This window comes from Erinaceus europaeus, chromosome 12, assembly GCF_950295315.1.
Source record: "Erinaceus europaeus chromosome 12, mEriEur2.1, whole genome shotgun sequence".
NCBI classification, from domain to species: Eukaryota; Metazoa; Chordata; class Mammalia; order Eulipotyphla; family Erinaceidae; genus Erinaceus; species Erinaceus europaeus.
Window position 1 is genome coordinate 95,649,080 of NC_080173.1, and position 12,515 is coordinate 95,661,594.

A 12,515-nucleotide genomic window follows, 5' to 3' on the forward strand; every position below is an offset into this window, starting at 1 on the left:
GCAGAAAAGTTTTCCAAGAGCAGGCTCACGAATACAGCAAAAACTGAACCATTCAAGGCAGACTGCCTACCCCTACGTGAAGACTGTGGCCAGAAGTCCAGCGCTGTTACACAGGGCTTTTACTTGGCTCGCCCCTCCTCCCTCAAAGCAAGATCACAACCAGAGAAGACTGTTTAAAGAGAAAAGGAGGTGGAGCAGCTGGGGGTTCATATGGTTGAGCGCAAATATACCTTGCGCAAGAAGTGGGTTCAAGCCCCCAGGACCCACTTACAGGAGGAAGCTTCACGCATAATCAAACAGGGTTGTAGGGGTCTTTCTCTCTCTGTCTTCTCCTTTCCATTTATCTAGCAAACTTAAAAAAAAAAGAGAGAGAAAGAGAAAAAGAGAAAGAGAAAGAAAGGGGTGTTGGTGGTAGCCACTAGGAACAGTGGACTCATCATGCAGGCACCAAGCTCCAGTGATAACACTAGTGGCAACAAAATAAATATAAATAAGGGTGGGGGGAGAGAAAGCATGACACTCACTGGAGGAACATTCCTGCACCTGGCTACGTGTACACGTTACCAAGCTCAAGGCCCTGGGTTCAAGCCCCTGGTCCCAACCTGCAGAGGGAAAAAGCTTCATGAGCAGTGTGGCAGGGCTGCAGGTGTCTCCATCTCTCTCCCCCTCTCTATTCCTCTCTGTCCTATCAAATAAAATAAATGAAAATTAAAAAACAGTAAGTTGAGAGTCAGTCGGGCGGTAGCACAGCAGATTAAGTGCAGGTGGCGCAAAGCGTAAGAACCAGCGTGAGGATCCCGGTTTGAGCCCCTGGCTCCCCACCTGCAGGGGAGTCGCTTCACAGGCGGTGAAGCAGGTCTGCAGGTGTCTGTCTTTCTCTCCCCCTCTCTGTCTTCCCCTCCTCTCTCCATTTTTCTCTGTCCTAGCCAACAACGATGACATCAGTACTAACTACAACAACAACAAAAAAAACACAATAAGTTAATTTAATTTAGAAAGCAATAATATCTTCTAGAGAAATGGCTCAACTGTTAGAACCCTGGGGGAGTCAGGCGGTAGTGCAGCAGGTTAAGCGCATGTAGCGCAGGGACTGACGTAAGGATCCCAGTTCGAGCCCCCGGCTCCCCACCTGCAGGGGAGTCGCTTCACAGGCGGTGAAGCAGGTCTGCAGGTGTCTGTCTTTCTCTCCCCCTCTCTGTCTTCCCCTCTTCTCTCCATTTCTCTCTGTCCTACCCAACAACAATAATAACTACAACAATAAAACAACTAGGGCAACAAAAGGGAATAAATAAATTTTTTTTTTTTAAAAAAAAGAACCTTGGGCTCATATGCCTGAGGTTCTCAGTTCAAACCTGGCACATGTATGATCTGTTTTTTCTCTCCCGTCTCATGTGAAACATATGTAGTCCATAATAAATCTGGGGGGGGGGGGAAGTTGAACAGAAATATTTTAACGTGTAGGAGTTGTGGAAACTGAAAGTCGACACTTTGTATGTAAAAATCTATGAAATAATCAGTTCCCTGTGGGTTCTGGTATCCGTTTTGGGTTTTGTTTGTTTTCCTGCAGAAATGGTCTGTGGCAGCATCATCCTGTAGGGTCTCTCTCATCAACAGGCAAACTTCTCAGCCCCTGGGGTCACTCAGGTGAAGTTTCTCAAGGATCTTCACAGACACACAGACACACTCAGCTTTCCTGTCCCGAGGTGCAAATTCTCCGCCCTCTTTCTCTTGCAGGCGGATTCCCTCCGCAGAGCGCTGTCACGCTGTCACGAGGCCGAAGGCACGAACTAAAAGCTCTAAAGCTCGGACCCGGGGCCTTCGCTAACCCTCAGAGTTGACAGACAGGCATCCAGGGACGGGGAGAGGGCGGGACGGTTACTCAAGGAAGACGTTGCTGCCTGAGGGACCCAGGATCCCGGGTTCAAACTTCAGCACCACCATATAAGCCAGAGCTGAGCAGAGCTCTGATGATGATGATGAAGATCACGAATTAAAATAAATCACACAGGTGTCGTGAAACTGAAACATAGAATCCCTTGGACCAACAATGCAAGGAAAAGGGAGCCCAGAAAGTCTTGACTCCGGATCGCGCGTTCACTTTCTCGCTCCTGCCTGGGGACATGGAGGGGGACGGGGAGGGGACGGGGAGGGGGATTTAGTAACATCCAGGTCCTCAGCTCAGCCCCCCCCCCCCCCCGTTCTCCCACCCGTCTGCCTGGAGGGATGGCGCCATCCTCCACTCTGCCCTGCCCTCCAGGGTGGGGAGGGGGCGCCCCTGGGTGGGGGCCCCGGGCTTGGGGAAGCAGGCGACTTTGCCCAGGGCCCAGAGCCGCAGGAGGGTCGGGAAGCTCACCTGACCCGCCGGGCTCACTTTTAGCAAATCAAGGCATCCGACGCGGCAGGGACCAGGTGCTCCAGCGCTGGGGGGGGGGAGGAAATAAGCTCTGAGCCGGTGGGCACCCGGCACCCTGTTTGGCCTCCTCCCTTCTGGGTGGGTGGGGGTCTCAGGGGTCTCCCTGCACCCAGGCTACACCCGCACTCAGCCCCCAAGAGGCCTGCGGGAGCACAAGTCGCCGCCCGGCTCTCGGGAGCCCTCCCGGCGGAGGGAGCAGCCACCTGCCCGCCGCGGCCGCCGCTTCCCGGAGCCGCTCACGTGCGCCGCCCGCCGGCTCTTAAAGGGGCCGCACGGCCGGGCCGCGGGCCTGCGCGGCGAAGGGGCGCCACCTCCCGCCCGGGGCTTCCAGGCTCCGCTCGCGGCGCCTCACCCGTCCACCCCGTCAGTCCTCCTCTTTCCGGCTCGACCGCGGCGGGCCCCGAGCTCTGGCCCCCGGAGGGACCTTCAAGTTTGCGGCCGCGGGGGCGGAGCTCAAGTTGGGCTCCGACCTCAGTTTCCCCTCCCTTCCGCCCCGCCGGCTCGGGGAGGGGCGGGCACCCGCGGCGGAGGCCCGGGAGGTGGGGCTGCTTCAAGGTCGCCTCGGCGCCGTCGGGGCCGGCCGGGGCTAACCGTGGGCCAGCGCAGAGGCAAGGGCCGGCCGGGGACGCGGAGGCGCCCCGAGCTCCGGCCTGGGTGGCCCAGGGCCCGCGGCCCACGGCGCGCCTGCTGCAGCCCGGCCGGGCCCTCACCTCAGCGGCCGCCCGCGGCGGACACCGATGCGCGCAGGCGACTCCCGGCTCGGTCGCGGGGCCTGCGCGCTCCAGCCGCGCACGCTCGCTCCGCCCCCTCGCGGCGGGACGTGGCTGTGGGCGCGTGCGCGCGCGCGGTCCTGGGGCGGAGGCCTGCCCCGCCCTCCCCGTCGCCGTGGCAACGAGCGTGCGCTGCTGGGGGTTCCCTCTGCCGCGGGCGCCGCCGCCCAGAGCCGCCTGGGCGCAGTCTTGTAGGCGCATCTGCGTGCCTCCCACACACTGCCAGGTTGCCTAGGGCAATGTAGCAACAGCCTCTTGGCATCCGGGCTGGCCAGGGCACCGTGACTGCCCCGGCGCTGGCCTGGGGTGGGGTGGAGCGGGGAGGCAGCCCGGTGGGTGCTCCCGGCTGAACCAGGCTGGGGCCCAGGGAGCTTGGGTACTTTGCAGAGAGTTGGGAAGCGCAGCGCAACCTCTGGCAGCTACTCAACACACCACTTGCTCTTGTCTCACGGGAGAGGAGACAAGTCCTGTGTAGACGTAGCGAGAGAACCAGATGGGTCCAACTTCTGAGTGCCAGGTGTCCACTTCCTGCCTCCACTCCTCCGACCTTCTTCGGTACCCTTGTCACCAACAGTTGTGGCATAGAGGTGATTACTCATCCACCCCGCAAGGAGTACCACGCCTTTGCAAGACATCTCTTGGGTCTGGGGATACTGCTGACAAAACTAAAGCTCAGTCCTCCTGGAGCTCATCCCGGAAAGCACCCTCCGTCCAGGTTCCTCCTCCCGACCTGGGGTGGGTGGGAGTGACTAGTCTTCTATCAATCTCTTCTATCAGGAGGGTACTGTAGATAACTCACAGGCCAAGTGCCATATGTCATCACTGAATACGAGTTCTAGAGTCCCAGAGATGAAACTTTCCTTCCTCAGAGGCCCTGTCTGGCAGTGGAGGATAAAAGGAGAAAACTGCTGTTCAAGCTTGGCTACAAGCCAGTCTTAGCCAATACCTTGGTGCACCTAACATTAAGGTCTGATGCATCTTGTGAATTCCACTACTGCAGTAGTAAAAGACAGAATGCGCAGAAAAACTCATTCTGTTTTCCTAGGGCAGGGATAGTATAATGGTTGTGCAGAGAGACTGTCATGCCTGAGGCTCCCAGGAGCCAGGATCAGTCCCCCACACTACCATAAACCAGAGCTGAGCAGTGCTCTGGTAAAAAAAAAATAATTTTCTTTCCCTGCTGCTTCACACTGCCTTTCACAGGCAGGAAAGACTCAGCCTCATCCTCAGGGTCAGCCTGTCCCAGTGGTCAGGACAAACTGGTAAAATGGACAGCTGAACCCCCACAGGCACTGAGGATTGGTCCGGCAGGGTTATGGCAGCTATTTTGCTTAGGATTACCAGGCACGTGACCAAACCTGCTGATGCCTCCAACAAGTGGGCTATAAACATGGATGCATTTCCTGTGAGACAAGGAAGGATCTCTGCCTGCAGTTTTCACGGATCAGTTCTCCTCAGAAGTCGTATCTCCGAGGGGAAAATGGTTCTTTCTTCATCTTCTCTGCTCACTTCCTTTAGCCTGGATGGAGAACTCCAGAGCCCCGAGAGTTCAGGGTATGCCTGCCTCAGGAGCTCCAGCACCTCTGTCATGAGAGTCTGCCTGCAGACTGGGATTGTTGGCCACCAGTCTTCCAAGTCTTCATCTCAGGATGCCCCCAACAGAGCAGAGTCCCTGGAGGGAAACACACTCATCTTTGTAAGGCCACCAGGAGGCAACACTCAAATGTACTGATACTCTGCCTTGTAGATCTGAACCAAGCTGAGCTAGTCGTCTGTCCCACTCAAGCTCACTCCTAATCCTATCTCCCAGAAGCACATATATGTTCTCACAGGAGCTCAGACACGAGCCCTATTTCCTTAGGAAATTTCCAGAGACTACTTGCCCAGGGGCTCTTCTCTTTAAAGGACTACGTTTGGACAGCCAAACAGTAATCATTCCCACCAGCCCAGTACCTCACCTGCCAAAGCCCTGGCTAGTTCTCTGTGTGAGGCAATGGCTAGATCCTCTAATTCAAATAATTACAGAATGCATATGCTCTCTAAGATGCTCTGCAAACCATGCCACCCCATCTTCCGTCTTATGTAGTCACGCACACCCCTGCCATTTGGTATAGTAAGGCTAGCTTCAAGCCAGCTTCACTGTTTCCTTTAGAGAAAAAAATGCAAAATTCTTCATGTAAGGAGACCGCCAGTGAATCCTGCTACAGCAACAACAGCAAAGATTTCCAGCAGTCATCAGTCTGCCCTCTGCTCCACACCCCCTTTCCCCAGCACCTGGCCCTCCCCCGCCGCCATCCCAGTGCTCAGTCGGCTGTAAGTTACATTTTCATCACTACCCAGCCAAAGAGCTATTCAGACAAATCCTTGATCAAACAACACTGCCTTCTTATGTTTAAATTTTATTTTACAAAAAGAGAAATAAAGAAAACTGATAGGCAGTTATACTGACTTACAATTGTTCTGCTTGCCTTTTTCTTTTTAAAAAAAGTGACATGAAACACAAGTAAAAATAAATACGTCATAGAAACAGCCAGTTGCCCAGTCTCTGGGGCAGGAACACCACCCTGCTGAGAAGAGGGAAGCCCATGATCACACCAGCAGCTGGGACACCCAGCCACAGATGATCCCCAATGCCAGGTGCAGGTCCCAGGCCTCAGGGGGCATCCTGAGGAAAGAAGACGGAAAACCAAAGCCAGGTGCCAGGTCCCTGGGGCCACCCCATCTCCCCCCGCTCCTCCTGGCAGCAGTGTGGCCTTAGTGGTTATCCAATGTGACCCCCTCAACCCACCTGGACCCCCTTCTCCTGGCCCCTCTAGAGAGGGTACAGGAAAAAAACCAATCTTGAGCAGGCTGAGGGGATTCTTCCAGGGAGTCCCCTGCCCACCCTGAGTAACACAACCAGATAACATTCAGTTGACACCCATACACGCGCACGCGCACGCGCACGCGCACACGCGCACACACACACACACACACACACACACACACACACATACACACACACACGGCTGAGAGCTCTCTTCTTGGGGAGGCTTCTGGGTCAGGTCACAGTATGAGGTCCCCTCTCTTTTGATTATCATGCCAGTAGTGCTAACAGAGAGTAACCAGATTTCCCTCAACTCTGCACCAGACTGTGCAGCCTATGTGGCTACCTCTCCAGAATGTACTAGATAACCATCAAATAGACCTTAGGAGAGGAAAGGGGCAGACTCAGGTCCCTGAAGAGCAAAGAAGTTGGACACCGTCTGCTCTGAAAGTTCCTCGGAAGACTTGGGTATTCATAAAAGGCCTACGGCCAAACTAGTGGCGCAGAACAGATATTAAGGGGACACAGCAGTATACACAGAAGAATCAGTAGGAAGGTGACTAATGGAGAATGCAGCATTCTTAGACAGGCCTTGAGGGGGCAGATTTCCTGGAAAGAATTAGCAGAGTACAGGTCTCCTGGGGACTAAGGGGAAGAAGCTTGTCTCACAAGAGTTCTGATGGGAGAACCACCACGTAGCTGGGCTTATAGGGGGCCCTGGCTCTGAAAGGAATCTAGTCTGAGGAATCACAGAGCACTGGGAAGCAGGAGGGGAGTCATGACCTGACCAAAGAGGGTAAGCTCCCCAAAGACAGTCCCCACGGGAGGAAAACTCACCTCAGAGTAAGGACCAGCTTGAGAAAACTGAGACAGGGAGCCTTACTCGACTGAGCTTGGAGAGTGACAGTCCCACTCAGACTGCTGGTTAGATTGTCTCAACCTGCCAGAGAAACTTTATCACAGCTATTTACTTTATGCCCTGAAGTAGGAAAGGTCATCTTTTGCAGTGAATCACAAGTACATATAGATGCCACACACTAACTGCTAGGGGAAAAAAGTTCCAAAAACCAGATATCTAGAAGTCAGGGGATGATGAGACAGATGGTTGCACACAACTCTAGAGGGCAAGGGGTTTCTACAAATACAGCCTGAAGAAACAAATCGGGTCCAACGTGGTTTGCTCATTTTCTTGCTTAAATGGCTGTTTTGTGTCTATTTTTGTTCACAAAGACATTCGGAAAAGGAAATCAACCTTTTTACAGACAGCAGTCCTGAATTAAGTAGGAGATGTGCTCTGGGTTGATGGGTGGGGCACGAGAGGCCCTTGAGAACATTCTGCGGAAGACAGCAACGGGAGAAAAAGCCTTGGCCTGATCTTCTCCCCCTCAGGCCTTGACGGTTTCGGATCAAGGAAGTCACTACACACAGTTGTTGGGCTCTGCGGCACTTCCTGTTCCTCTCGCGCACGCGCTCGCGTTGCACACCTGTCTACCAGTAGACACAGAAAACAGAGGTGTTTCCAGAGCCACTGGAAACAAAAGCCGTGGTGCGGGCGGCACTCCGATTTCCTGTGACCCCACCTCATCCCTACACAATATAAGCTGCTTGTATCAAAGAAGATCTTAAGCAAGTTAGTCTTGCCAACAACAGCCTCTCCTGAGCTGAGCCTCTAGACCCACAGGCAGAGCGCGAGCGTGTGCCGCTTCCCAGTCACTTCCTCGCTCTGGATCCTCCCAGCCTGATGCTGAGTTTTCCTAGAAGCAGACACAGAAACACCCAATCTCCCCCATCTAAACATACATATATGTCCTCTCCTCTCCCTCTGGAACCCCAGGGCTCTGAGGCCTTAAGAGACATGAGTTGTAGCCCAGGTTGCAAGTGGGCTCCACGGAGCAGGACCCAGGCTAGCTCTCTATTACGGTAACTTCAGCCCGAGAACCCAGTCCGACTATATCCATTCTCCATTCCTGGGATGCATCTGCAAGAGAAAGCACTGATAGGAACTACTAATTTTTAAATCGCTAAAATAATCTGCATAGCTAAATTGTAGATCTAAGGCTTCTATGAGTAGGAGAGTTAAGTATTTGACAGGGTGCTTATGAAAACAGGAAGAAAGCTCCTTACCTTCCACTTTTGGTGTAGACAGTACACACGCATGTACACACATACGCACCCCATCAAGTCATCTCTTGATCTCTTCTATGGCGACAACACCCCAGGGTGTGCTAAAACCTTCCAACAGTGGAAAGAGGCTGGTCAGAAGAGTTGCAGAAATAGCTACTACTTGGGGTGACCTGAAGAAGCTGCCTCCAGGGCTGGAAAGAGGCAGGTGTAGCAGCTGCTCAGAGAGGAGTGACCAATGGGTAGGTGGCAAAGCTTGAAAGTCAGCAAGGTCAGTTAATTACAAAGAACCACCTAGCAAAGTCTCAGTAGCCAGAAGTGAAAAGCTAGCATGAAGATGACCAGTGTTTGTGCTAAAGGCTAGACAACCCCTTCTCCCCCGCCACCCCCAGCACTGAAACTGACACAAGAAAAGGGAGGCCCATAATGACGGATGTGTTCTTTTCAGACAAAAACCAGGTGCCTGCAGTGACCACCTGGAAGGCCTGGGTAAGACATCTCCCAGCAGGAAATATTAACTTAGCAGTCTCCCCTCAACCCAGCAGCCCACATACAACTTGACGGTTCAGCACGATGAACTTGTCTCTAAGGTTACCTCACTGGGACACAGTTCCAGAGGTGGGGTCATTTCCTTCCCAATAACAACACCCATGATCCCAAGTTTAAATCTCAGTGGAATGAGTCTCATTCCCACTAACTACTCAGGATCTCTGATCTTCCCGAGAGGTCGTCTCCTGAAAAGACGTGTTTAGTGTAAACTGTAAAGCCTAACTCATTGTCCTTGGTTGGTTCACCATCCACCCACGCCCTGGGACTTTTCCGCCAGTAACTATATGGCATGGGATATCTTAAATCTCCCCTTCCCATCTCCCACACTCCTGACCCCTAATCCCATTCCCATTGTAAAAATTAAAAACAAACACACACATTTAAAAAGTCCAAATAATAAATAATTATCCATAAGAAATAAATTAACAGAGAGCTCTCCAATGGAGAAGAAAAGATCACCAAGACAGGCAGCTGGGAACTCAGTTCTGTCCTTGTGAAGAATGTTTTTTCTGGCCACAGCTCCGTGACCTCTCACTCATACACCAAATGCTTCTCCCTCCTGGCCTCTTCACACAGACAATCTCACACCCGAGAAAGGGAGATCTGCTCAGAGAGAGCAACTGAGGAAAGAGACAGAGATTGATTTGTAACGCCCATTTTCTCTCATAATTTCCCCCCGCAAATTCTAAAATAAATGTGGCTCTGAAAATCCAGGACTAGTGTTAGCTGGGTCTTCCCTTCACTCAACTGCAAGGAAACTTGTGATTACCATGGCTTTTCTCCTGGGCTTACTCTGATGTTCATACTAATAGATGCCATGAACCATTACATTTGATTTCCACTTTAAAAAAGATAAATTCATTTTGCAGTTTCCCCCTTAGTCTCTCCCTCCCACTATCATCCCAATTCTGTCACACGTGCATGTGGGCACACACACATGCGCGCGCGCACACACACACACACACACGCACACGCACACGCACACACGCACGCAACAAACACACACATACCTGGTATGCTTTTGTCCCACCCCTAAAAAAGACTCCTCTTCACATGGACTCAGTCTGTTTTCCCTGCCCACCCTTCCTCTTTCTTTTGCCCTACCTCCTTCCCCTCCCCTTCCCCAGGCCAAGCTAAGTCACCCAGTAAGGCAGCTTTCTTGGGAGAGAATATTCCCAAAAACAGAAATGGGACATGAGCTTCCACTCTCCAAAGGGCAAGCAAGCAAACAACAGCATGAGCAAGGCAGACAGGAAGAAGGCGGGCTGCCCTGGTCCTCCATTGGGTTTCGGGTCCCTGATTTCCCACTACTTGCCGCTCTGTTGAGTTGTTTTGCCTCTTTTGTTAAGAAGCAACAGAACCTTGCCACTGTGGTCAAACACCCTTCTTTGTCCTCTTCCTTTTCCTTCCTGCCAGGTGCCCTATTCTCAGAAAACCCAGAATCTCTGCCTTTTAACTTGGTGGGCAACCTGCTGGGAGCCCCAGAGTGAGGTGGAGGAGAGGCGTTCCCCAGCTATTTCCCCGTGACTTCTATAACATCATCATCTTTATCCTCATCATCATTGGAGCTGAACCCCACCTCAGCAACCTCATGAGAGTCAAATGGAGGCACCTGGGACCGGAGGAGGCCGCCAGTGGGGTAGCCTGCATGGGGGGACATGTACCCTGGATAGACAGACACGCCCCGTGGAAGGTTGCTGGGCAAGACAGGGGAAGGAAAAGGCGCAAACATCCTCGGCTCGGACAGGAGTGGCTGTGAAAATGGGAGTGAGTAGCTGGGTAGTATCCCTGGTACAGAAGGGTTGAGCATGAAGGAGGGGTTGCTGGCAGTGACTGAGGTAGCCGTGGAAGAGGAACTGACAGGGCCTGCTGGCACCAGAGGGTCAGTAGTCACTGGAAACACCAGGCGGGCATCTGCCAGCAAATTGGACAGCTGGTAGTAGGAGGGGGTACTACCCATAAAGAGGGAGTTCTCCCCAGCCTGGGAGGTGAAAGGAGGGGTGAGGTTATGGTTTAAGGAGACAGGTGGCATAGCAAACCCGCCAGAAACTGGATACCCGTGTTCATACGGTTGCACGGGGGCTGGCAGATGACCCTTCCTAGATCGTCGGCGAGTTGACTCCTGGGCAGCAGGTGGTGTGGCCAATTTTCGCTTGTGACCCCTTAAGTCCAACAATGGGTGTCTGTCACCACAAGGCTGGCCAGTCATCAGGAGGGAACTATTGAGGCAATGACCCCCATGTCGAGGCTCAGTCCCAAGAGCTGTCCCAGGAACAGCACTGCTGTCCACGAGCTGGGCTGGGGGGCCAGGCAGGGAGGCATTGGAGCTGGGAGAGCTCTGGTGGGATTCCCGGGCGGCAGCCACGTCTGCGTACTGCTGGAGCTCACTGATGATCTCTGGGCTGTCTGGAGAGACGGGTCTGGCCAGTCCCTCATGGTCAGGAGCTTTGGGTGATGAGGCACTGTGTCTGCCGTTGCTTGTGGACTCAAGAGAAGGTCCCTGGGAACCTAGAGACAAAATTTAAGTACATGAGAACGAGAATGACCAGGGAGAGAGTATGATGGTTATGCAGAAAGACTGTCATGACTGAAGTGGCAAGGGCCTTAGGTGCAATCCACAGCACCACCATGAGCGAGAACTGAGCAGTGCTCTGGTAAAGCACATATACAAGTAAATAAGAAATCTCAAATTAAAAAGTAATAATGATAAAGGCTAGGGAAACAGCATAATGGTTGTGCAAAAGACTTTCATGCCTGAGGCAACAAAGATACCAAGTTCTTGGTTTTTTTTAAGATTTTATTTATTCATAAGAAAGATAGGAGGCGAGAGAGAAAGAACTAGACATCACTCTGGTACCTGTGCTGCCGGGGATTGAATTCGGGAACTCATGCTTGAGAGTCCAGTGCTTTATCTATTGTGCCACCTCCCAGACCATAGGTACCAGGTTCAATCCCCAGTATCACTATAAGCGAGAGCTGAGCAGTGTTCAGGTAAAAATTTAAAAATAAAAATAAAGTAAATTAAAATCAAATAGTCCCGCAGAGTCCAGAAGGTGGTACAGTGAGCAGGACAGTGTACTTGGAAGCACAAGGTTCCAGGCCCGATCACTAGCATCCCGTGTGCCAGAGTGATGCTCTGGTTCTTCTTCTTCCCCTGTGTTGTCTGAATGTATAAGTAACAGTCCTGTAGCCTGGGAGGTGGTATAATGGAGCAAGTGCTGGGCCCTAAGCATGAGGTCCTAAATTCAATTCCCAGCATTGCATGTGCCAGAGTGATGGTCTGGTTGAATCATTAACAAACAATTCTTTTTTTTTTTTTTAAAGATTCACTTATTCTTTATATTTATTACTTACTTATGAGAAGGAGACAGTGAAAGAGATAGAACTCTCTCATTCAACTTTTCCTAGTCACAAAGAAATACTTGGATCTAGGAAATAAGACTACCTATAATAAGATCTATGACAACACAGACACTATACTCCAACTACCTAAATCCACCAAAGTGAATTCTATGAGGCCATAAAATGGAAGCAATAAGTAATCAGTGGTTAGGGTGGAAGAAAAGAAAAAATAAAATGTAACAAGCTGCCCATCCCCATTTAAAACAAAACACAGATGGGCAAAACAGCTCACTGCCAGGTGCATGACTCTGGTGCCTAGACCCCACCACTCTGAAGTTCTTTCTCTCTCCTCCCTCCCTATCTCCCTCACTTCTTCCTCTCTCCCCCCACCACCGGTTTCTATTTTAAATAGACAGACAGACAGACAGACAGATAGACAGACAGAACAAAGAGTAACAAGAGAGCTCACTCAGTTGTGGGTTGGAGCCCTCAGAGTATATAGACCTCGATGGCA

General features: G+C 52.0%; 2 protein-coding genes across 12 annotated transcripts in view; both read right to left on the reverse strand.

The window, feature by feature from the left end:
* Positions 1 to 3,214, reverse strand: part of TEX264 (testis expressed 264, ER-phagy receptor) — a 42,263-nt gene extending 39,049 nt beyond the window's left edge. For 2 of the 11 annotated variants that reach the window (XM_060204574.1, XM_060204575.1), the window contains exons 1-4: positions 2,766 to 3,200; positions 2,354 to 2,420; positions 525 to 602; positions 272 to 352 (exon numbers count right to left, since the gene is read on the reverse strand). The gene's annotated coding sequence lies outside the window, so the exon portion shown is untranslated. Of the gene's footprint in view, positions 1 to 271; positions 353 to 524; positions 603 to 2,353; positions 2,421 to 2,765 lie in introns of all 11 variants that reach the window. The other 9 variants (XM_060204577.1, XM_060204578.1, XM_060204579.1 and 6 more) reach the window with 8 other exon arrangements.
* A 2,348-nt stretch (positions 3,215 to 5,562) lies between these two features.
* RAD54L2 (RAD54 like 2) overlaps positions 5,563 to 12,515 on the reverse strand; it is a 96,325-nt gene continuing 89,372 nt past the window's right edge. The window contains exon 22 of the mRNA XM_060204583.1: positions 5,563 to 11,167. Within this exon, the coding sequence (XP_060060566.1) occupies positions 10,173 to 11,167 (995 nt within the window). The 3' untranslated portion in view covers positions 5,563 to 10,172. The remainder of the gene's footprint in view (positions 11,168 to 12,515) is intronic.